This window comes from Ahaetulla prasina, chromosome 2 (assembly GCF_028640845.1).
Source record: "Ahaetulla prasina isolate Xishuangbanna chromosome 2, ASM2864084v1, whole genome shotgun sequence".
Taxonomy (NCBI): Eukaryota; Metazoa; Chordata; class Lepidosauria; order Squamata; family Colubridae; genus Ahaetulla; species Ahaetulla prasina.
In genome coordinates, this window is record NC_080540.1 from 154,627,024 (window position 1) to 154,651,851 (window position 24,828).

Here is a 24,828-nt window from a genome sequence, read left to right on the forward strand (position 1 = left end):
TATCATCTCTCTCTCTCTCTCATCTATCTATCAATCAATCAATCATCTATATCTATCTCTCATCTATCTATCTATCTATCTATCTATCTATCTATCTATCTATCTATCTATCTATCTATCTATCATCTCTCTCTCTCTCTCTCTCTCATATTTATCTCTCTCTCTCTCATCTATCTATCTATCTATCTATCTATCTATCTATCTATCTATCTATCTATCTATCTATCAATCATCCATTATCTCTCTCTCTCTTTCTCATCTTGCTTTCTATCTCTCTCCCTCACCCCCTTTCCTCTTGTCATACATTCCTGGCAATCTTTACCCCTCCGTCCAAGAAACAGTTTCCCCCTACACACAATAACACAATGCAGCAGGATTGGGGAGGATATGTATATACACAAATACCAAAATCTATTTTATTCAGCATATAACTATGTTTGGGCTGGAAAATAGATATATAGTTGTGTGGTTTGATATACATCAAATCAGTGTAGGCACTCAAGAACTATTGTACCCTGCAAGAAGCTAACTCACCCCACACCTAGGCCCTGTGGAGCTGAGAGATTTCTGTGGAATTTTTGGTAAAGTAATTTTGCAGGAGGATGGAAAATCCGATTGAAAAAAAAAATAGAACGGAGATGCTAGGGGCAACAAGCCCCTATAGAAGCCAAAAAATGGTGTCATGTGTGTTTATCTAGAAGCATTGTACAGCCAGAGTAAGAAGCTGAGGCCTTATGCTGCATTCCAACCGGAATTGTAAGCTAATAGGCAACAACTTAAGGAATTGTTTTAATGCTCACTACGGAAAACCAATTTAGTGAAGTCCATTTTTGGTTTTGCTTCGTTTAGTGAATGAAGACCTAATTTGACTTATGACCACAATTGGGACCAGGATTTATGTTTGCTATGCAAGGCTGTTGTTAAGTGAGTTATGCCTGATTTTAGATCTTATTGCCACAGTTGTGAAGCAAATCACTGCAATTATTAAGCTATTCATACGATCGTTAAACAACCCCCCTCCCCCAATTTGACTTTCCTTGTTGGAAGCCAGCTGGAACGGTTGCAAATGGCAATCCTGCTGCAACCATCATAAATATGTGCCAGTTGCCAAATGCCCACATTTGGGTCATGTAGTTGTGGGAATGCGGCGAAGCTTGTAGGCGTGAGAACCAGTTGCAAGTAACATTTTTCAGCGCTGTTGTAACTTTGAATGGGGTTGTTAAACAAATGGTTGTAAATTGAGGACTTCCTACATAAATATATTTAAAAGAACAGACATGGGCAGTACCAGTACAATATTGCTCAAGCATGGTTGGAAATTTGCCCCTGCTCGAGCCACTGAATGCCTTATCTCGCTCGATGTAGGAAAATTCAACCACGGGCTCTCCGCATTAGACGGATCCTGCTATCAGATTAGATCCCAGAAGATCTCATTAGGGTATGGCTGGGGAAATGGAGGAAGGTTGCCCTTTTGTTATTTCTGGAAAGAGTGGGAACCATTGGGATTAGCAAATATCACCTATACTCAATTTTCAAACATTCATCTTAAACTGTAAGGCTTATTGGGAGTGCAATGCACTCACGGTATTGTATCATGTATTATCTATCACATCTGCTTATAAAAAATTTAGAAAGAGCACTGCCAAAAACTGTCAAGACTTGTCCAGGCAGGATTCAAGAATTCAAAACTGTCTCACAAACATTAAAAAAAAAAAAATCTGTAGTGACATAAGGAATGAAGAGACCATTGTAGCATCTGGAAACCTCCTAAGGCTTGAAGCCAGCTCATCTCATTTCCTAGCTCCCTAGAACTGTTCAAGGGTAGGCTTTATTCAGTGGTGGGATTCAAGTAATTTAACAACCGGTTCTCTGCTCTAATGATTTCTTCCAACAACCAGTTTGCCAAACTGCTCAGAAAGTTAACAACCGGTTCTCCCGAAGTGGTGCGAATTGGCTGAATCCCACCACTGGCTTTATTTGGACATGAAAGCCACCTGCAGCTTTGCTATAGATTATCATACTCAGAAGATGTATGCTATAAAACACACGCACATACACCCAAATGTTCTCAGCATACAAGTACAGTATACTTTTCCATATTCCACTAGATTAGAGGGTCTGATGATGGCAAGGGCTGAATCTCAAGGACCAAGGGCGCAGATGAAAAATTCAAGCTGGGGCAAGGAACTTTATCCCTGCAGAAACAGAGTGATAATAGAAATTGATTCCACGTACAGTGCATTAACTTTCTTTTTTCCTGACTTAGGTGGACTGATTTAGCATGGAGCATGTTCAGTTAATTTCCACCTTCCAGAGAAGTGATTGTTGACAGCTGTGATTTTGGCCGCCTGCCAACCCTGGCTTATTTTTCACACCATCACACAATGTTCTAGAACAGGGAGAGGTAAAGAGATGAATAGAGAAGTGGAAAATATGGTCAGTTGGGAAGGGTTTTCCTCGTGTTCTGATAGGGTAAGATTGGGTTTCTCTCTTAGTGGCTCAGTCCTTTTATTTGTATACCTGCATGTATGAAAGAGGGATATGGTGGCTCAGGGGCTAGGACGTTGAGTTTGTTGATCGAAAGGTCGGCAGCTCAGCGGTTCGAATCCTTAGTGCTGCCGCGTACCGGGGTGAGCTCCCGTTACTTGTTCCAGCTTCTGCCAACCTAGCAGTTCCGAAAGCACGTAAAAATGCAAGTAAAAAAAATAGGGACCACCTTTGGTGGGAAGGTAATAGCGTTCCGTGCGCCTTTGGCGTTGAGTCATGTCGGCCACATAACCACGGAGACGTCTTTGGACAGCGCTGGCTCTTCGGCTTTGAAACGGAGATGAGCACTGCCCCCTAGAGTCAGGAACGACTAACACATATATGCGAGGGAAACCTTTACCTTTATGTATGAAAGAGCGTTAATGGAGAAGACAAAGGCAAATTTGACCAATCGAGCATATAGTGTAATGTGTGTGTGTATGTAAATATGTGCCTGCAAAACTATTATTTGCCGTTTACCTGCAGTAGGTTCAGCCCTCTCTTTGCCCTTCCATACCATTGGTAGTTGCTGCATTTGTAGGTCATACTTTACAGCCTTTACCTGCTGCAATATTAACAACACTCCCTATCAGGAGAACAGCAATTATGGGCTTCCTACCAACACATTATTTAACTAGGTTGCCTTGTTGATGATAGCAGCTCTTGAATATTTGAACAATGTTCTAAGTTCACCATCTAATCTCTGGAGCAAATGCAATAAAATAACTAGTGTTTAGGAGAGCAATAAACACAAAATGGCCTATTTTGGCCACCAGAGGGCATTAAGATAATACCTAAGAAGCACTAGACAAAAATTCAAGAAGTATGAGATAAAAATTCAGGAAAAACTTAGAAAAAGGACAATTATTGTGGAAAATGTATTACTATTAAGTCTGGATGGAACAGATTTATGGCTAAATACACCTAAAAGTGAAACAGATTTGGCATATAAAGGTAAAGGTAAAGGTTCCCCTCGCACATATGTGCTAGTCGTTGCCGACTCTAGGGGGTGGTGCTCATCTCCGTTTCAAAACCGCTGTCCGAAGACGTTTCTGTGGTCATGTGGCCAGCATGACTAAATGCTGAAGGTGCATGGAACGCTGTTACCTTCCCACCAAAGGTGGTCCCTATTTTTCTACTTGCATTTTTTTACGTGCTTTCAAACTGCTAGGTTGGCAGAAGCTGGGACAAATAACGGGAGCTCACCCCGTTATGTGGCACTAGGGATTCAAACCACTGAACTGCCGACCTTTCGATCGACAAGTTCAGAGTCTTAGCCACTGAGCCACTGAGCCTCCATAGACTGATCTGGCGCATACTGATGCCTGTATTTTCCAGTCACTCTCCAAAGGAAGACATCAGATCAAGATGTAGGTTTCTGTCTCTTAATGGTGTTTGTGACACCAGCCCAGCTATTTCAAAAGACTTAAAGTGAAAACGGTGTGGTTCTTGTTTATGTAGTGGAAAAGAAAAGCCAGACAGGCATATCATTCTGGGGCAAGGAAAAAAAGAAAGGAAGGAAATAAGTAAGGGAAAAAGGGACAAAGACTCTGGGGCAGTGCAACTGAGCGACAGAGTAGAAAGTAAAGCTGGACCGAGTGCAGCAGCTGATGTAGGTCCAGAAAGAAAATGAAAAAAAATGTTTTGTGGCATTATCACAGAGGAAGCCTGCAGTCACCATCCACAGAAAATTGTGAACGTAAGTCAGGTTTGGTGATACAAACAAAAAAGAAGAAGAACATAAAGAAGAGTTTGGAATTTGTCAGTCTGCTTCTCCTATATCAGGGGTCAGCAACCTGCAGCTCTGGAGCCGCATGTGGCTCTTTCACCCCTCTGCTGCGGCTCCCTGTCACTCAAAATGGGCGTCACAACCACCAATGTGTGACACCTTGACTAGGTGGTTCAGTGGCTAAGACACTGAGCTTGTCAATCAGAAAAGTCAGCAGTTCTCTGGGTCGAATCCCTAGTACAGGTCTCCTGCGTGAGCCGGGGGTTAGACTAGATGACCTCTAAGGTCCCTTCCAACTCTGTTACTGTTAAAAACCCACCGGCATGTGATTTATTGAGCTTTTGAACCCCCAATAGGCCAACCACGGATAAATCCAAGAAAAGAAAAGTTTCAGAAGAAAACAGAACTTTTAATTCAACTACATAGGCTAGTTTTGTGGCCACTCAAGAAATAGTCAGGCACGGGAAGGGTTTTGTGGCTCCCGGTGTTTTCTTTTCTGTGGGAAACGGGCCCAAATGGCTCTTTGAGTGTTTAAGGTTGCAGACCCCTGTCCTCTATAAACAGATAATGGTCAGTGATGACACTGTTAGATTGGGATGTCTATAGATACAAAACTAGGGTTAGGGATAGAGGTAGCAATATTGCAAAAAGGGAGGTAATTGTTTCTGGAGAATCTCCAGCCAGCATCTGCAAATATCCTCATGATTCTTTCAAAGGCTGATTCCACGTGTTTCTTTGCTGCAAAATGATGAGTGTGTGAAAACAGTAAGTCTCACTTGTAGCGACAGGGCATTAGGCCTGTTCCGCTGTCAGCTTTGTCTTTTTCAAGGTGTAACCCCCCCAAAAAATAAAAATCAATTCCTGTATAATTCTGAATACTGCCAGATTCATGGCAGAATAGTAACCAGAAAAACCCTATGAAAAAGGTAAAAGAAGTCTTATAAGGGTAATTCTACTCCCTTTCAACACTGCTTAAAATGGAAAGTTCTCGCAAGCGCTCCTTCTGGAAAAGACGCCTCTGATGACACCTTTGAAAAGTGTGTACAATTAAGAGAGGCAAAGGCAGTGTAGTGCAGTGTAGTGTGGTTTGACTGACAGTACCCTGCTTTTTGCAGAGCAAAATTTAGCCTTTTAATTGGGGGCTCTTCCCTTTTTACTTTAAAGGTGTGCAACGACTACAACTACATTCGTGTGTGTCACCTTAAATCTGTCCTGGAGCGTCAAATGGCTGGGTACAAACACACCACCTATTTTGGCATAGAAGGAGTGAGCTGAAAGTCTGTAGGCATCTTTAGAGACTACAGCCTCTGAATCTATGTTATATCCATGCCATGAGAAAGAGTCCTAAAATCAAGATGAATTCTGGAAAAGGACAGAAACAGAAGTGTTTTCAAGTAGCCCTACAAGAGGGGGAATTCTTCAAGAAACTGCAGATCTCTTTCCTCTCTGTCTTCAACAATTTGGCACAAGCTCGAGAAATGACACTGCTAGTTCTCTTGTGAATAATTACAGAAGGGTGCTAAATTTTCCTTTAAAAATTGAGGAAGAATTGAAATGGGCACAAATGATGATGAACTTCTTAGAAGAAACCAACAGATGAATCATTACTGGACAAAATCTTCTCAGAGAAGCTAAGAAAATTGAGGAAGAATTGAAATTGACACAAATGATGATGAACTTCTTAGAAGAAACCAACAGCTGAATCCTTACTGGACAAAATCTTCTCAGGGAAGCTAAGGCTATTGTTGAAGTTCTGGCAAGATCACTGAATTCAAGAAAATGTGCAGAAGACTCCAAAGAGGAAAGCCACTATTTCTTTGAAGGCAAGTTCAAAGCAAAATTCTCATCATAACCATAAACGTGCTTCTCTTGGGTCTGTGAAATCCTTTTGAACCATAGAGAAACTCTCAGTCTTGATCCACCAGCAAAGTTTCTGTCATCCACATCCAAACAAGGTGGACTCGCAAGGACCTGGTTTGTTTCATAGAACTAGGAATGACTAAAATTTGTGCACCTCTCTGGAAGCCACTGGCAGTGCATTTTAGCTTCTTAATCCCAAGAATGCCAAGAGACTCAAACACTGTATTCCCTCCTGTATAGAGTTGCACAAGAATCCTGATTGTTGGCCAATTAGAATTTCACCTGAGGAACACAAATTTAGTCAGTTTAAGCTTATGAGGAACTGCTTGTGGTCAGCGTCTGAGGAGAATTCTTTGATCCTCCTCTCACTGAACAAGTTCCCAAAACAAATGCATTACAATAATGACATTGATGGTTTTACTGCCTTGCAAGCAAAAAATAATAATTTTTTTTTGCATATAGCCAGCAGAATTGTAATTGAACACTTTAACTGACAAATGTAGAGGGGTGGTTGGTTATAAGTACTGTGACCTCTTATTTTTAGATTTTTATCTTGCTTTATTTTAAAAAAATAACTCAAGGTGGTGTACATACCAATACTCCTCCCTTTATTTTTCCCACAACCACAATCTTGTGAGGTGGGTTGGGCTGGGAGAAAGTGACTGGCTCAAAGTCACCCAGCCGGTTTTTCACATCTAAGGTGGAGAATAGGATTTACAATCTTTTGGTTCCTGGGCCAACAGTTTAGCTACTACAACACCTTAACCAGTAGCCAAACTGACTTTAAGGCAGCAATTTTAAGGACGGATCAGATGAACATGCCATTGTTACTGGATGGGTGCAGGTTAATTTTGATTTTTTGACAGGATACATGTGTAATAACAGAGTAACAGAGTTGCAAGGGGGCTTGGAGGTCTTCTAATCCAACCCCCTGCTCAGGCAGGAAACCCTATACCATTTCAGACAAATGGTTGCCCAATCTCTTCTTAAAAACCTTCAATAATGGAACACCCACAACTTCTGGAGTCAAGTTGTTCCACTGGTTAATTTTTCTAATTGTCAGGAAATCTCTCATTAGTTCTTGATTGGTTCTCTCCTTGATTAATTTCCATTCATTGCTTCTTGTCCTGCCTTCAGGTGCTTTGGAGGCCATTTCTGCTTGTACCTAAAGTACAAAGCTTGTATACAAAGTACAAAGGCATTTAACAAACTATGTCACAATTTACTTCTTGGAAAGATAGAAAAATGTGGGTCAGACAGCATCACCACCAGATGGATTCGTAACTGGCTGACAAACCACACTCAACGTGTAGTCCTCAATGGAACTTCATCTACATCAGTGGTTCTCAACCTTTATAGTGCTGCGACCCCTTTAATACAATTCCCCACGATGTGGCGACCCCAACCATAAAATTATTTTCGTTTTGAATTTATTGCGCCTGAGGCCGTATTGGCTAGCGATCTGAACTGCTTGCGATTGAGAAGGATCGGAGAGTCCTAGTGGACAACCACTTAAATATGAGCCAATAGTATGCTGTAGCTGTCAAAAAAAGCCAATGCAATCCTAGGCTGCATTAACAGAGAGATAGAATCAGGATCACGTGAAGTGCCTTTTAATGCCTTGGTAAGACCATACTTGGAATATTGCCTCCAGTTTTGGTCACCATGATATAAATAGATGTCAAGACTCTAGAAAGAGTGTAGAGAAGATGATTAGGGGGCTGGAAGCGAAACATTCTAGTACATCCAGTATAATGAAAAGAAGGATTAGGGTTATATGATAGCAGTATTCCAATATTTGAGGGCCTGCCACAAGAAAGAGGGGGTTCAGCTTCTTCGCCAATCCATCTAAAGCAGAGCTGGGTTTTAGCAGGTTCTGACCAGTTCTGGAGAACCGGTAGTAAAAATTCTGACTGACTGACCACCCCCATCTATTCTCTGCCTCCCGAGTCCCAGCTGATCGGGAGGAAATGGGGATTTTGCAGTAATCTTCCCCTAGATTGGGGAGGGAATGGGGATTTTGCAGTAACCTTCCCCTGCCACACTGACCAAGCCACACCCACAGAACCAGTAGTCAAAAAATTTGAAACCAACCACTGATCTAAAGGCAGAACAAGAAGCAATGGATGGCAATTAATCAAGGAGAGAACCAATCTAGAACTAATGAGAAATTTCCTGACAATGAGAAAAATTAACCAGTAGAACAGTTTGACTCCAGAAGTTGTGGATGCTCCATCACTGGAAGTTTTAAGAAGAGACTGAGCAGCCATTTGTCTGAAATGGTAAACGGCAGGGCTGTCAAACTCCTGGCCTGTGGGCTGGATGCATCACGCACTGGCTATGCCCACGCCTGGTTTAGTGAATGGGAAAAAAGTTCCAATACATCATGTGATGCTGCCGTGACGATGTGAGTTTGACATTCCTGGTAGAGGGTTTCCTGCTTCAGCAGGGGTTGGATTAGAAGACCTCCAAGGTCCCTTCCAACTCTATTATTCTGTTAACTGAGGAATATGGAGCTGTTGTGTACTGTTTACACAATTAATTAATAAACTGACATTTACTGCATTCTGGAACCCCTTCCCACTACCAACTGAGGAGTTGCTCTGTAAAGGCAAATGCTGTAAAGGCAAATGCTGAAGCAGAGGACTTGCACAGGGGAAAAAAGGTAGCAGATGTAGCTGGGCTGAGGACCATTTGAGGTCATCTACCATCTGCTACAATACAAAGATATACGAGTTGCATAGAACAGTTGGTGAAGCCCAGGACATCAATCTCCTAGGTCTATGGGGAGCCCCGATTGTAAATCAAGCGAATAAATGCAAAAAATGGAAGGACGATTTTGATGCAAACTCTACCCTCAGTGTGGGATAGACGGTCTTTGTGATAATGTGAAGTGCAAAGTAAATTTGTGAGCTTATGGACATACCTAATCGGTTCCTATTTTAAAGTACTTTTAATTGCCTTGGTTTCTCATTGAGAATCCCGAGGGATGTAAGAATGCTGCTGCATTTGTTCCTCAGAAAATGACACTCAATTAACAAAAACAAATAAGAATTATTAAAAGTGGGATGTGGGTGAACATATTTTGCACACCTACAGGTCTGGGTGTGCAAAATTCCCTTTTCCTGTAAGGCTGGGGATTCTGAAAGTTTACTAAGGTAAGCACACTATGGTTAATTTTTATTTATTTATTTATTTTTATTTGTCACAACAATATGTGTTTATATGCTATATAATCTTTTTGTATGATACCTACATATATTGTTGTGACAAAATAAAATAAATAAAATAAATAAAAAATAAAATAAATATACATAGGTATCACACAAAAAGATTATACAGTATATAAACATATATATGAGGAGATATAAGGAAGTATAAGCATATATATATAAGAAGAAAAAGAAAAACAATAGGACAGGAATGGTAGGCATCCACCATTACTATATATTATATACCATGGGTTGGCAACCTTAAACACTCAAAGAGCCACAAAGGTCCTAACTTGAAGCCCCTGTTCAATTCTGGAACCAACCAGAAGTCCAGTTCCCCCATCATAGTCTCCTCCTAGCGCGTTGTCGTTTTTCCTCTGCTGACCAGAAGTCTGGTTCCCCTACCACAGAGTTTTCTCCTAGCATGGCATCCTTCTTCCTCTACCTGTCCTAACCAAAAGCCCTATCACTTGTTGAGCCGACCAACAATAGGGAGCCGCAGCAAAGGGATGAAAGGGCCACATGTGGCTCCAGAGCCTCGGGTTGCTGACCCCTGTTATGTACTGTAAATACAAAATCTGAAACACCCCCTCCCCCAGTTACAATAAACAGCAGGTATTCAAAGGCTTTGTGGGGATCACCATTATGACATGCTTGTGCAGCCTGAATGTTTAGAAAGAAAATCCTAACATCTAGAAAGACAGCCAAATCTTGCAAACTTTTGTCCGTGTTACATTCCTGATCCTACATATTTTTTAATGCAATCTTAGCATTGTGGCTTTTTACAACATTATGTAATTGGTCTCAGACCCGGGGTTAATGTATTACTTTATTTTGGGAGGCCCTGTTTGTTTGACTTGTATTACTTTTAAGATTGTTTTATTCCAGGGTGCCTTTGTAGCTTTGTTTTATGGATTATTTGGTTTGGTATGCCACTCAGAGTTCATTAGAGTTGGGTAACTATAACAAATTCAAATAAATAAGTAAATGAATGAAACTGCTCAAGGGAACACAAAAATCTCAGCAGAGTTGGACATTTTATATTTTTACTTAACTAAAAATTCCTTTTGGATCTGCAAGTGATCCCTGGAAATAGCACACCTGTCTGAGGTTTGTACCGTCAATCCTGATTTACAATGCAAGGCTAATAGGAAGACAGGAAGACGGATTCTTTTATAAATTCACAAAAGAAGAGATTTTAGGTAAGTAGAGCAAAATCCTTTCCCTTCCCCTTGGTTGTTCTATAGGTACTTTTCTTCTCAGACAAGCTCTAGTGCTGAAAATATGTTTGTCCTGTAGGGGGGAAAAAAATAGGGAAAAATCTATAATGAAGCAAAAGCCCGGGGAATGATTCAGAATGAAGAATTACAGAGATGAAAGGGACCGTGGAGATCTTCTAGTCCAACCCATCTGAATTGTGTATCCTTTCATCGTTAAATCATTTCTCATCTAACGATGTTGCTAAATCTGAGGGATCCACAGCAGGAAGTTCTCTTGAGAGCTCTCACACATATTCCTGGTGATCTCTCCTCCACTTTCTCTCCCCCACAAGACAGATCTGCTAAACCAGGTTGCCCCTGACCGTTTTCCGAAAGCCCTGCGTTCTCTTACCACAGATACTCCTCGATTTATGACCACAATTGAGCCCCAAATTTCTGTTGCGAAGTGAGAAATTTGTTAGGTGGGTGTTGCCACAGTTCTTAAGTGAAACCCTGCAGTTGTTTTTTTTTTTGTTCAAAAAGTTTTTATTGGTCAAAAAAGGTTTATACAAATACATATCAGGTATGGTAAATTTTCATTTTTCTTATACAAAATAAGAATTTTACTCAAATTTTTAACACATACAACAGCCATATGGCAAGCAGGTGACACGAAGTAGCTAAGTTTACAAATCTTACATACGCAATAAAGAAGGGTCAAGAATAAACAGAATATCATACAAAAGAGAATAAGGAAAACCAACACAATACCAAATATCTTTATCACTTCCTAGTTTTGGATCTCAGAACTCTGGGTTCAGCCTGACCCAACTCCAGGGCCGCAACAGCGGCAGCCGCCTCCGCCCCATGGTCTATAACCTCCCCTTCTTCAATTCCTGGGTCATCTAATTCCAGGAGGGCTTTGTGTTCCTCCACGTAGGCCGTAGCCTCCGCAATTGTACTAATTTTTTTCGTAATGCCCTCCCGGAAAATCATCAATCCCTCTGGCATCAGCCATCTGAAGCCTACTCCCTTCTGGTACAATTTGCTTGACAAAAAGTAATATTTCTTTCTCATTTCACGTACCTGTCTGGGAATCTGCCTCAGAATGGCTATCTCCCTGCCCCTATAAGTCAGTGCCCCACTCCTATGTTTTCTAAGAATTTCATCTCTCGTCTCTCTTCTCACAAATTTGACATGAACCTCTCTGGGAACTGCATGCGTGCGTGCATATTGTGAATTAACTCTATAAACTCGATCCACATCCCAATTCATGAAATCAACACCTCTCCCAAGAAATTCTCCCAACAATTTAGTCACAACATCTCTCAAATCTTCTTGGTCCACTTCTTCCAAATTTTGAAACCTAAGGAAATAAGACATTTTATCCATCTGTAGTCCAAGCACAGCATTGCCTGTCGTCTCCTCTCTTTTCTGCACTGCCCGCATCTCACCCCTCAGACCTTCCACTTTCTGCTTGTTTTCTGCTGAGACTTGTTGAGTATCCTTTAAATCCTTTTGGATAGTCACAATTTCTGCTCTTATTTCCGTTTGGCCTCTTTGCAAATCATCCAGTTTCTTGTCCATATTGGATAACTTTTCCAGAATTCTCTCCATCTCTCCAGCAGTTGGTCTCTGACCTTTTGCCATTTAAAAAAAAAATTCAAAATCCTCAGGCAAGCACAGTATCCTTGTAATTTCCTCCGGATCCACCAGGGGGCACTCACAGGAGCAACGAGTCCAGAGTACAGTTAGTCAACCAGGAAGCCGAAGGGAAGTGATGTCATCAAGATTCTCATAGTGAAGGCGGAAGCTGGACGCCACCACTGTTCCCCAGAGGGAGGGGGGGCCTCAAACCCTCCCTCCTAAATTTCTCCATCACCTCTTCTCTCCAGAGCTCCACAAAACCGGTAATCTTCTTATTTTAAGTTCTCCTCTCTCCAGAATGACTCGTGCTCCTTCCAGCCGCGGGAGAAAACCCCCGCACTCCGGGCACTCCACTCGCGTTACCGATATCCCTTCCCTTCTCCATTCCTCAATTCTTCTCCGTTCCTGTTCACCACCAGGCTGCTGCAGTTATAAATCCAAAGCCCGGTGTCACGGGCACAGCGGCCCAGGCGACGACCAAAGTAATGGCCGTGGCCTGTGGCCTCCAAACCCGCCGAGCCTAGGGGCGCCAGCATCGGTCCCCCAGTCCTGTATGTCGGCTGGGAGACCCCTGGCGAGCCGTCCGTGCGGCAGGTGTCCTTTTCGGAACACCTGGCCCCTGGGGGCCTCTGCGGCGGCCGGATTCGGTCACTGGGGGCAGGAGAAGCCTCCAGACGACCGTTGCCCCTGGACACCGGAAGTCGTCTCCAATTGTTGAGTTAGTAGTAACACAACTGTTAAGTCAATCTGGCTTCCCCATCGGCTTTGCTTGTCAGAAGGTGACAACCGTCATAAATTATGAACCAGTTGCCAAGCAATCAAATTGTGATCACGTGACCATGGGGATGCTGCAATGGTCGTAAGTGTGAAGAATGATCATGAGTTACCATTTTTTTTCAGTGCCTGGTTACTGGCACTTGTACTGGTACTTGTCCTCTATAATTGTCTTATCCTGGATGGCTGCGACAATGAAATGCTGCATCTCTTTTTTTAAACTGGATCAATGGTCCTTTTTTTTTTTTTTGTACTACCGGTAGATGAAATGGATACCGAGTTCTGTCAATTTTTTCTTTATAGCCTAAGGTGATAGGAAAAATAGTAAAACTGTTTGTCGTCTTCTTCTTCCTCCTCCTCCTCCTCCACCTCTGATGGATGGATCAGATGCGAGAGTGTGAAATTGGGGTGGGATGGGGGAAAAGAGCTAGAACGCACATAGAAGATATAAAACAGGGGTGTCAAACTCGATTTCATCGAGGGCTGCATCAGGGTTGTGTTTGACCTGGGGTTGTGGGTGGGTGGCGGCTGGGAGGGGGCATGGCCAACTCGACGTCACTCATCGAGGCTCTGTTTTCGGCCGCGATGGCCTCCTGCAGCCCTCTGCCAGCAAAAATGGAGCTCAGGGAGCTCCGTTTTTGCTGGCAGAGGCACTGCAAGCCGGTCCTTCGCTGTTACCAGGGCGGGTCCCCGGGCCAGATCTAAGCACCCTGTGGGCTGGATCCGGCCCACGGGCCTTGAGTTTGACACCCCTGATATAGAGTATTAACAGAAACCACATACAGGTAGTCTCTGACTTACAACAGTTCGTTTAATGACCGTTCAAAGTTACAACAGCACCGAAAAATGTGACTTAGAGCTGTTTTTCACGACCTTTGCGGCATTCCCACGATTATGTGATCAAAATTTAGGTGCTTGGCAACTGGTTGACGTTGATGACCGCTGCTGTGTCCCAAGGTCATGCGATCCTCTTTTGCCACCTTCCCACAAGCAAAGTCAATGGGGAAGCCAGATTCGCTTAACAACCAGGTTACTAACTTATCCACCGCAGTGATTCACTTAACAACGGAGGCAAGAAAGCTCATAAATAAAAAACCCCCTCACTTAACAAATGTCTCACTTCACAACAGAAGTCTTGGGCTCAATTTTGGTCGTGAGTCAAGGACTAGCTGTTTCTCAAGCGTTCATCGACGGGAAAGAAAGCAACTGATGCTTTTCCAGCACAGGTGGGAGGGGTAAAGAAACAGAGGAATTCACCAATTGGGGGCTACAGTAAACAATGGTCAGGAATACCAATTTGTCACTGTGACCAAAGCTGTCGTGTCCCACTCCTCCGCTGACGACCGGGTCAGGGAAATCCGAATCAGGCGTGCCTCTGCAGCTCTGCCAAAGTCCTAGCAAAGTTCTCAAGGCAGGCAGGAAACCAGAAATGACTTCAGCAAGATAAGTTCGACTTTGCCTGACTCAGAGAATGCCAGAAAGCAGATCCTTTATATAGGACATGGGGTGTGGCTCCATGACTCAGCACTTATCCAGGCCTGCCCCTCCCTTCCTTCTGTCGCCGCCGCCTATCAATTCTCCTGAAGCGAGGGTCACTCCAGTCTGCAGCTGTTGGTAATTGACCTTCCTCAGGCTCACATGCTGTGGGGGAGGGGGAGGGGTCTAGTTGCTCCGTTTGCCTGGGCATGGAGCCAGAACTGGGGGCTGGAGGTACTTCTTCCTCCTCAGCCTGTCTGGGCATGGAGCCAGGGCTGGGGCCGGGAGGCATGCTACAACATTCCTCAGCGTTCGGAAGCAGATAAGAAGGCCCCGGCTGCGGTGAAAGCGGGCGAGACACAACAAAAGCAGAGGAAGAGGCTGAACTCCAGAAGGGGGTTTCTCAAGCTGGTTTCACTTCCAGCTAGTTTCCCAAGGAAATCAAGGCTAAAGTAGAGAAAAAGCCCTTCGTGTTCCTGCCAACTGTTTCCCCTTTTGCACTCTCTTTTTTTTTTTAATTTGAGTTTATATCCCGCCCTTCTCTGAAGACTCAGGGCGGCTTACACTATGTCAAGCAATAGTCTTCATCAATTTGTATATTATATACAAAGTCAACTTTTATTGCCCCCAACAATCTGGGTCCTCATTTTACCTACCTTATAAAGGATGGAAGGCTGAGTCAACCTTGGGCCTGGTGGGACTAGAACCTGCAGTAATTGCAAGCAGCTGTGTTAATAACACCTCCCAAACCACAGCAGTGACATCTCCATCTCTCTCTTTCTCTTAGGCTTCTCAGAGAGCATCATGAGTAAATAAACCTGTGGCTAGTAGCAGCTTTGCTTCTCCTGAGCTGTTTCTAGGGAGGGAACAGAAGCAGGAAAGAAAGGAAATAGGACAGGATCTACCGGGGGAGTTTTTGGATGCTGGTGCTAATAAAGAACCCTATGGTACCAAATGTGGGAATGTCTAGGGAGATTCTCAGTCATCCAGGTCATGGTGGTCTCAAAGGTGCAACTGGACTTCCTGTTTTTTCTTTGAAGATGTTTCGCTTCTCATTTATAAATCCTTCCATTCCCCACTATCCAGTTAGAACTGAAGAAGCTTCTTGGATGAGAAGTGAAACATCTTCAAAGAAAAACCAGAAAGTCCAGTTGCCTCTTGGGGAAAAAAAAAAAAAAGCAACTTTGGGACATTTGCAGGATCCATTTGCGCTATTGGATCCACCACCGTTTTGTGTCTTTTTTAATGTTTAGCCTGAATTTAAAGACAAGAAACGTTGTCCCGTCAAGATTGATCCCTGGCCAAAGACATTGATAAACAGAAGCACGTTCAGAGAAAGGCTATCAAGATGATGAGATGACTGGAAATCAAAACCTAGGAGGAACAGTTAAAAGACCCTAGGCAGACCTTGTGGAAGAGAAGGATACGATAGCTGTCTTCAAATACTTGAAGGGCTGTCACATTGTAGGAAGTTTGGACTTATTCTCATTCGCTCCAGTAAAATTGGAATTAATGGGATGGAACTTCAAGGATGTAGATATTAAGAAGAACGTCTTGATAGTAAAAGCTGTCAATCAGTGGAGCGGGTTACTGCATGGAGCAGTTTCTTCCCCTTCACAGGCATTTTTCAAACAGACCCTGGATAACCATCTATTGAGAATAGTGTAGTGCAGGGGTGTCAAACTTGATTTCATTGAAGGCCGCATCAGGGTTGTGTTTGACCTTGAGGGGTGGGGTGGGGGTATGGCCAGGGTGGGTGTGGCCAGCTTGAGGTATCTGAGGCGCCTGTGGTAGCCCGAGTGCTCTGTCAGTGAAAATGGGCTTCCAAGCATTGTTTTCGGCTGTGACGGCCTCTTGCAACCTTTTGCCAGTAAAAATGGAGCTCAGAGAAGGCTACGCGTGGCTCTGCTGAGCTCCGTTTTCGCTGACAGAGGCACTGTGGGCCGTTCCTTCCAGGGTAGATCCATGGGCCAGATCTAAGCACACTGTGGGCCGGACGTGGCCCGGTGGGCCTTGAGTTTGACACCCCTGGTGTAGTGAATCCTGCATTGTGCAGGGGGTTAGACTCTGTGACCTCTCTGGATAGTTCCAGCACAATAATTCTATGAAACCCAAATCAGGAAAGAGCGTAGGATATCCGTTAATGGCCTATCTGCCATCGGATTTGTGATCAAACTTTTAGGAAACTGAGTTCATTTTGCCCATGAAAAAAATTAAGATACTTCTCAGAAGACACGCTTGGACTTTATAGAGGGGGACCACCACACCCAAGTATAGGTCAGCAAGGCATCTTTTGAAGGCTCATGGAACAACAAAGATATTCAAGCACCTCCAAACAGTTCTTAAGTTGAGTGATTTTTGACAGAGCTACAGTAAATGAAAGAACTGGAATTCTCCCAGTGCCTTTGAAGTGTTTCTGAAGGTATCTAATACAGGGCTGATGACAATAAAGAAATTGTTGGTATAACAACAATTCATTCTTCTTCAGTGCGATGTGCATGAGAAATCTGTGGGGTCCCTCAAAGGGAATAACCGCAGGAATGAATGACTTCGGATACTTCTTTCCCTGCAACCTACTTGAACAATCGTTGTGATGGGGAATTACTGCTGGGGGAGACAAAAACTCTTTATGGATCTTAAGAGCTTCATAAAAAACTGGACTATGGGCATCTCTGTTCAACAACGAAGCACTGTGTTTTTTTTTATAACGTATGATTTAAAGGTAGCCTTCCCTACAGAGCAAGCTACTGCTCAATCTTCTGTAGAGAATCATGTTTCGCATGCTTTTTATGTTATTATATCATACTTTCTCTTTTCTCTAAGGACCTCACAGCTGGACAGCTTGAAGCCTGAGAGCCCTAATTGGCCCTCGCCTGTTGTTCTCCGAATCTCTGCGAGGCCCACTCGCAATCCCTACCACTGCAGTTGATGAGCCTGCACTTGAGCTCTGGGAAACAGATGGCAATAAAGCCGCAACTCTTTGGAGTAGGGGAGCTGGGAGGGAGGGAGAGGGATGAACTGTTCCTCCATGAATTGGCAAGTTACGCACGCATGCAAGTTCAACCTTGCTGAATCAAAATGGGTGGGCAGTCCTGGTTTTCATTTCCCTTCCCTTTTATCCTCAAACGGTGAGGATATTCTGTGGGGATAGGAGCCCATTCTATGAGATTGGTTACACCAGGGGTGAAATCCAGCAGGTTCTGACAGGTTCTGGAGAACCGGTAGCGGAAATTTTGAGTAATTATTTGGAGAACCGGCAAATATCACCTCTGGCTGGCCCCAGAGTGGGGAGGGAATGGGGATTTTGCAATATCCTTTCCCCAGGAGTGGGGAGGGAATGGAGATTTTGCAATATCCTTCCCCTGCCACGCCCACCAAGCCATGCCCAAGGAACCAGTAGTAAAAAAATTTAACTTTCACCACTGGGTTACACACAGAGAGAATGATCTTTGTTAGATATGCATATCATCACTATTAAGCGATTGTATAGATCTGTGTCTTTGCACGCTGCATAGTCTTCTTTGCTCATTGTAATTCCTGGGCTGTATTCCTGCATTTGGATATATCCCAAGCCAAAGCAGATCTGAAAGAATGTAGATAGGTTTCCCCCAAGTGCCCTGAATCTGAACCTGCCTAATTTTTTATGAAGATTCTCAGTCACCCAGGTCATGGTTGTCCCAAAGTTTTTCAAGAGGCAACTGGACTTTCTGGGTTTTCTTTGAATTCCTTCTTGGATGAGAAGCAAAAAGTCTTTAAAGATAAAACCAAAAAGTCCAGTTGCCTCTTGAAAAAGCATCTTTGAGACCGTCTAAAGTTTTTTTAATGTTTCTGCAATTCAGAGCGATACAAAGCACTGCATGTCAGCACAACTGAATCTGATTGAGCCTATGGAAGAAAAATACAGCTATTTTAAAAACTCCAATGGATGGCACAGAAATTTAAATTTCTTAAATTCTTAAATTTGGGAGATGTCCAGATCGTCCTCATCCTGTGACCAAAATTGAGCCCACAACGGGAGGCGGTGTGTGTGTGTGTGTGTTCGTTGCAAAGGGAGTCATCACATGATCAGACTCAGTTTTATGGTCTTTTTTGCAGCAGTCGTTAAATGAACAGCGCACTCATAAAGCAAACACAGTTGTAAAATGAATGCAGCAGTCATTAAGTGAACACCATGGTTGTTATGTGAAGCCATAGTTCACTATGGGGAGGTTTTGTCAGAAACCAGAAGTAAACCCTGGTTTCTGGCAAAAACATGGCATTTGTGGTCAAGTGGCTGCTAGATGCATGTGGACATAACAGGACGGTGGATATCGGAATCTGGGTCGTAAGAAGCTTTTTTAGGGTTTGTCATAATTTTGAATAGTCGCTAAGCAAACAGTCATATGTCAAAGATCACCTCTATTTAGCCACAGATTGCTCAGACCTGCTCTATTAGACTCTTACTACCCTTGACTGGAAATCATAATAACTTGTCCCAAAAAAATTAATCCCTTTTGTAATCACACAGCTGGTGGGAGAATGGGAATCTGGCTCACCTCCTTACAAGTCACTGGGCTGATGAAGGCCCATCGCACTGAAACGTAATACATCAGAGGTGATAAGGAGCAGGGCAGAGGCTTGGGAACTTCCAAGGTTAACTTTAGACCAATAATCAAGTAAACAATAGCAATAACAATAGCATTTAGACTTATATACTGCTTCACAGTGCTCAACAGTCCTCTCTAAGTGGTTTACAGAGTCAGCATATTGCCCAGTGGTGGGTTTCTACTGGTTCACACCGGTTCGGACAAACCGGTAGTGGCAGTGGCAGGAGACTCTGCCCACCTGCCTGGATGTCATCACGGATGCTCTGCACATGCGCAGAAGCGCTGCATGCGAGTGAAGCAAGCATGTGCACACGCGCGCTCCCAAACAGGTAGTGAAGTGGAACCCACTACTGATATTGCCCCCAACTCTCTGGGTCCTCATTTTACCGACCTCGGAAGGATGGAAGGCTGAGTCAACCTCGAGCCTGGTGAGATTTCAACTGCCAAACTGCTGGCAATCGGCAGTCAGCAGAAGTAGCCTGCAGTACTGCATTCTAACCACTTTGCCACCACAGCTCATGATACTCCAAACCAAGGAACTGCCAAAAAAGCCATCAGTAAACAGCCCAACCAAAGAATCTCTAAGACCAACGCCTCCCATACAGACAGGCAAGACACCCGATTATAAACTGACAGCAAACCGCACTCCTTGCTAGCACTGATGATGTATCCTAGTTTGGGCAATGAAACATCTGCAAGAAAACAAGCAAGCTCAGAGAGCCCCTCATTTCAGCCCTGAGCTACAAATATTCTCCTTTATTGGTGCTTCTCTAGTTTCCTAATGGGTGAATAAGAGAAGTCAACTTTGATGTCCTTGCTCAGGAAAAGAGGACTTTTGTGATACTGATCAAGAAGCTCAAATATCTACCTTTACAAGGGCAAAGGCAGCGATTCACAAAGGAGCCCTAATCGCCTCTCCCATTCAAAGCCTTTTTTTAAAAAGCCTGTTAGGACTTCCTAACAGGAATTCTCTTCCCCTCCCCATTCTATTTCTATCTTAACAAATAGCATTTTACTGTCTTTATTCTTTTCTCGTCCCTGTGCTTTGCTGCTTTCGGATGTCTATGAATCGAATATTTGTTAGAGGGTGCCAGGAGCAAGGAAATGCCAAGAAATACCATGGAATGATATGGGAGGATAGAAAATCTTTTTCAGATGCTTTGGACACATCTCGGATGGAGAGCCATGTTGGCTGGAGCTGCTAGGATCTTCATCTGCTGGATGACAGACTTGCACCTCTGGAATATTTCCCCCTTTGCTTTGCCAAAGGATTTATTTTCAAACACCGCCCCCCGCCCCCCCGGAAAAGTGTTCAAGAGCCACCATAAATGAGAATATTTTTGTGTATGAAGAGAGAAGAGAAGATGCTTCTGTGCTACTGAATAGTTCTCACCAGTATCTGTGCGTTCAAGCATTTAGAACTCAAACCTGAGACGAGAAAGATGCTGGATTCCTCGGTAGTTTGAGGGGAAAAAAAAAGAATAAAAATTATAATGACTGAAATGGTTTGCCATTCCTTGTGATGGAAGATACTGTATTAAAATTCCAAGTGTTTAGCTGAGCGGATAAGGATTTCTGCCGGTGAGATCAGAGATTAAGCTTGATCAATTTCTCAGAGCCAATGGCTCAGAGTCAAAGAAAGAAGGGAACTTAATTGCAACTCTACACTTGTGATATAAACAGCAGCTGCTGGGGACAGGGTGTGCGCATGAGTTTTAGTATTGACAAGTGGCTAAGTGCATTTCAAGTGGGATGCCATTGGTATTCACTGAGGTGAAGCCAAAGAAAGCAATTGACATCAGAAAGAGAAGTTAACCTCCCACATTTACGGCCCATAATCTCAGTGCGGTTCAGATTTGCCTGATCTGATCTGCGATTGTAAAACACACATCCATGAATTGTACCCATTTAAGAGAGCCCTGCGCTTGCTTCCAAAGTGATTCAGAGGAACCGTTTTTTCCCCTTGCACAAGGGCACATCACATCCCTACTTAATGCAGGGATTGCCAGCCTTGGTGACTTTATGACTTGTGGACTTCAACTCCCAGAATTCCTCCGCCAGCAATTCTGGGAGTTGAAGTCCGCAAGTCGTCAAGTCACCAAGGTTGGAGGCCCCTGCTTTAACGAACACCAGAGAGAGAGGTAAAACTCACACAAAATCTACTATAGAGCAGGACCTGGCATGACATGGTAGGAAAAATGAGCTGTCCCTCCAGGATTGGGATTAGGGCTCTTCACACGTGCCTTGTGTGGCCTAGAAGTAGGGTTTCCAGCTATTCCTTTGAGCAGGGCTCTTCTGCATTAAAATGCAGAAATGCTTTGAAATACATAAATGAAGCTGCCACCTCCCCCCTCTCCTTCTTCTTCTTCTTTTAACGCTAAGCAATCCTTTGCAAACCTCAAGAGAAATAACTTGACCTGTCAGCCAATTTACAGTATTTATTTTTTTAGGCTATTAACTCTTTTCCATTTAACTGATTATCATACATATTACATTTTTCTCCAGCACCGATGATGGTGCGGTGCTTTTCCATCAAGACAGTTGCTTCTCTGAACAATTCCACACAAATAATTTATTGCTGGGGAAATCCTCTCCCACACATTGCTTAAATTGGAATCTGGAGAGGTACACGAGTCTTTCACACAAACATAAGTGGAGGGCTGAGTCATGTTTGATAAGCGGACAGAACCAGGAAATGTGCTTTTTAAAAAAAAACAACAAAACAATTATGGACAACAAATGCAACGATAGAATATGCAGGTCAATGTGCTGGCTGATATTTTCAGGATCAGATCGCATCAGTCTGTGAAGAACTAGTTTGCCAAGCCAGAGGTGGATCTTTAAAATTACCCTTAGAAATATTGAGATATTAAATAGTTAAGAAATGGACATTTCCTGCATAGAAGTAAAGAGAAAAAATAAAAAATCATGAAAGAAAGGTTTTTAGTGCTGATATCTGAGGCTAACGTCTCTACCAAGTAATGCTTTAATTTTAAGCATGGAAAAAAAAAGTCACTCAGCAGATTGTGTAGATATCATGTAAAGGCAACTCTCATCCTCCATAATTGTTTATCCATTATTGTAATACTAATTATAGCCAAAATATCATAAATATTATGTAATAAGATACCCTAGGTGAACTGAGGCACCCAAATGCAACTGAAGATCAATTAACCCTAACTTGTTATTTATCCCACCTTCCAACACAGAACTGAGATTAGATCTAGATGCAAAACATTGTAGATGTATGTCCTAATCTTGCTGTACTCTAAATATTTTGGAGTATAACTCCCACAACTCCCTATTATTGATGTGGAAACATCTATGTTGCCTACTCAATTAATTCCCTAACGCCTATTGCTAAACAGAAACTGTGTTGCCGTTCAAAACTCGTGTATTGTTTAATTTAACCTAGCGCATCTTAGACTTGAGCAGAAATAAAGCAAGATGGTATCTAGACATTTGATGCAAGGTATTTCTGTCCCTGAGGGAGGTGTTTTGGCTGTAGCGTCTTTTCCAACCCTATTTCTGTCAATTAATATGGCAAAACAAATCTTAATATTGGTACAGTCTGTTCTTTTTCATAATGACCAATTTTCTGTCCTGCCCTTCCCATATATTTTTACTTCACACCCATCTTGTAGAAAAGTTCTGAAAAGGTCAAAAACTTGATTATGTTTCGTAACTTTTTCAGTTAATCTTCAGAAAGGAAGTATTCTACCAACTAGCCAGCAGCTAAGCTCTCAGCAAAACTAAGGTTTCTTCCCATTGCTGATAACTACATAAACTAGGTAATCATCACTCACCACAGTAAAATCTTCAGGCCTGCAAATTTCCCCACGATATCTACAAGTCAACATCATGTCCTCCAGCTGATGGCTGCTGCGGTCATAAAAGTTCAGCAGATTGAGGGGCTCCTCTGGCTCTTCAAAGCTAGGTGTAGCCAGTGGGAAGCCTGCTTCCAGGTAGGTACCCACATCATAGCCCAAAAGCGGTGAAATATAAGACAAGTAATCATAGGTGAGCTGAGACACTCGGATGCGATTGATATTGCAGAAAGTGACAGCTGGGAAAGTCAGCTGTGGGCTCTCCTGCTCATCCAGCTGTGTGATATGATGATATTCCAGATAGTAAAAAATTCGCCCAGCTACCTGGGATAAGAAAATGGACAGAGAGATCAGGAACGCACCTGCCCAGAGGACCTGGCGGATTCCAAATCCATTCCCTATGAAGATATGGTTGGCACCATGCAAGGTGCAGCTGTTGGCAAAGGCTGCCAGGTTTGGGGTTGTTCCTTCATCTTTCTCCCCTAGTTCTTCTTCCCCTTTGGAGTCCTTCTCTGACTCTTCTGGATCGTGCTGGTCATAAAGAGATTTGTGGTGATTACTTTCAGCAGGACTCTTGTCGATGGGTTTCTCTTTGCTTGAGGAGAAGGAGATGGTGCAGAATATCTGGATCGGCATTCTCTCGTTTCTTGCCAGGTTTCTTCCAGTAGACCCCTCCCTGGCTGGCTATTAACAGGAGTCCCCTAGGATTTCTTAGTGCTGGAGGTCAGAGGTGAATCATTAGGGAAAGGGAAGGAACAGAAAGTAGCTGAAGTAAGTTTGGGAGATGCCAGAAGGAGGTGAGAAAAGGGCTGGGATTGGGCCGAAAGAAACAGGGAGAAGGAACAGGAGAAAGGAATAAAAAGAAGAAACGAGGCTGGAATTACGATGCCAACCAAGAAAATAAGACAGATCCAAAACAGAGAATTCGGAAGATGGCCTGCTGCAAGGAGTGGCTGGAGGAGCTGATGACCATCTACTCCAAAGCAGCTTTGCGGAGTCTCAAACTCTTCCCAAAACCCTCCAGATGGAAGCAAAAATCTTGAAGAGCTTCAGTTCTCTGATCTTCTGCTCCAAAGTTGGACATTCGTGGCTGTGCTGGACTGAGTAGCCGTCCCCAGTCAATTCTAGAAGACCAGCCTGGGTATTAGCATACAGCCTACAGCAGCACAGAAGTCTGACCCAGGCGCCTTGGACAGGGCCTGTTTAATAATTCATCGGCTTCCTTGGTTTCTGTGTTGGGCTGGGAGGGGAGATGCTGAGGGAAGGACAAGCATCTCTCCTTCTCACCACCTCCTCCTCTTCCCTTCCCCCCTCACAACTCAGTGCCTACTGAAGCCAGGCCCCCGCTGAACTGTTTCCTGCACCCAGCATGTTGCTGCAAAGTTCCAACCTCTTGCAGCTTTTGTGTATAGCTAGACTGAAAGGATCCAGGAATCTCTAAATAAAACCGCCCTTCTGATTTAAATCAGGTTATCCCCAAGGTGGTCTGAGTCTGTGTTTCATCCTTGAAGTTCTACATGGCTGTTTTCTGGACAGAGAGGCCGTGAAACTCAGGACCAGTTGAACCTCTTCAGACTGCAATTCACAGAAATAAAGTTGCCTTGAACGGCGATCTTAGGAATTTTATTACACTGAAAATTCAGACCAAAAGTTGTGATACCAGAATTCCCCAGCAAAACCCTTTCCAGAACTACCATTCTTGCAACCCTCATAACTGGCCTTGCTAACTGGGTATTCTGGGAATTGCAATCTCCTTAGCTTTGGAAAGCTTCATACTTGAGAAACCTGCATTATGTGGTCATTTACATGTTGTTCCGTGATGAAATACCCCAGTGATGGCTAACCTTTTTGCCATTGCGTGCCAGGAAGGGTGGGTGGGTGGGGGGATCGCATGCGTGTGCACCAACACCCATAATTTTATGCGTCCCGCCCCCGCAGATGCGTGCGTGACCCCCCATGGATGCGTGTGTGATCCCCCCCGCTCCTAGAGAG

General features: G+C 43.5%; 1 protein-coding gene across 3 annotated transcripts in view; it reads right to left on the reverse strand.

The window, feature by feature from the left end:
- The window catches only part of ASIC1 (acid sensing ion channel subunit 1), a 348,048-nt gene that overhangs the window by 49,666 nt on the left and 273,554 nt on the right, over window positions 1–24,828 (reverse strand). The window contains exon 1 of one of the 3 annotated variants that reach the window (XM_058171243.1): window positions 22,816–23,472. The exons of the other annotated variants lie outside the window; for them this stretch is intronic. Within the exon in view, the coding sequence (XP_058027226.1) occupies window positions 22,816–23,472 (657 nt within the window). Of the gene's footprint in view, window positions 1–22,815; window positions 23,473–24,828 lie in introns of those variants that run through there. 3 annotated transcript variants of the gene reach the window in all.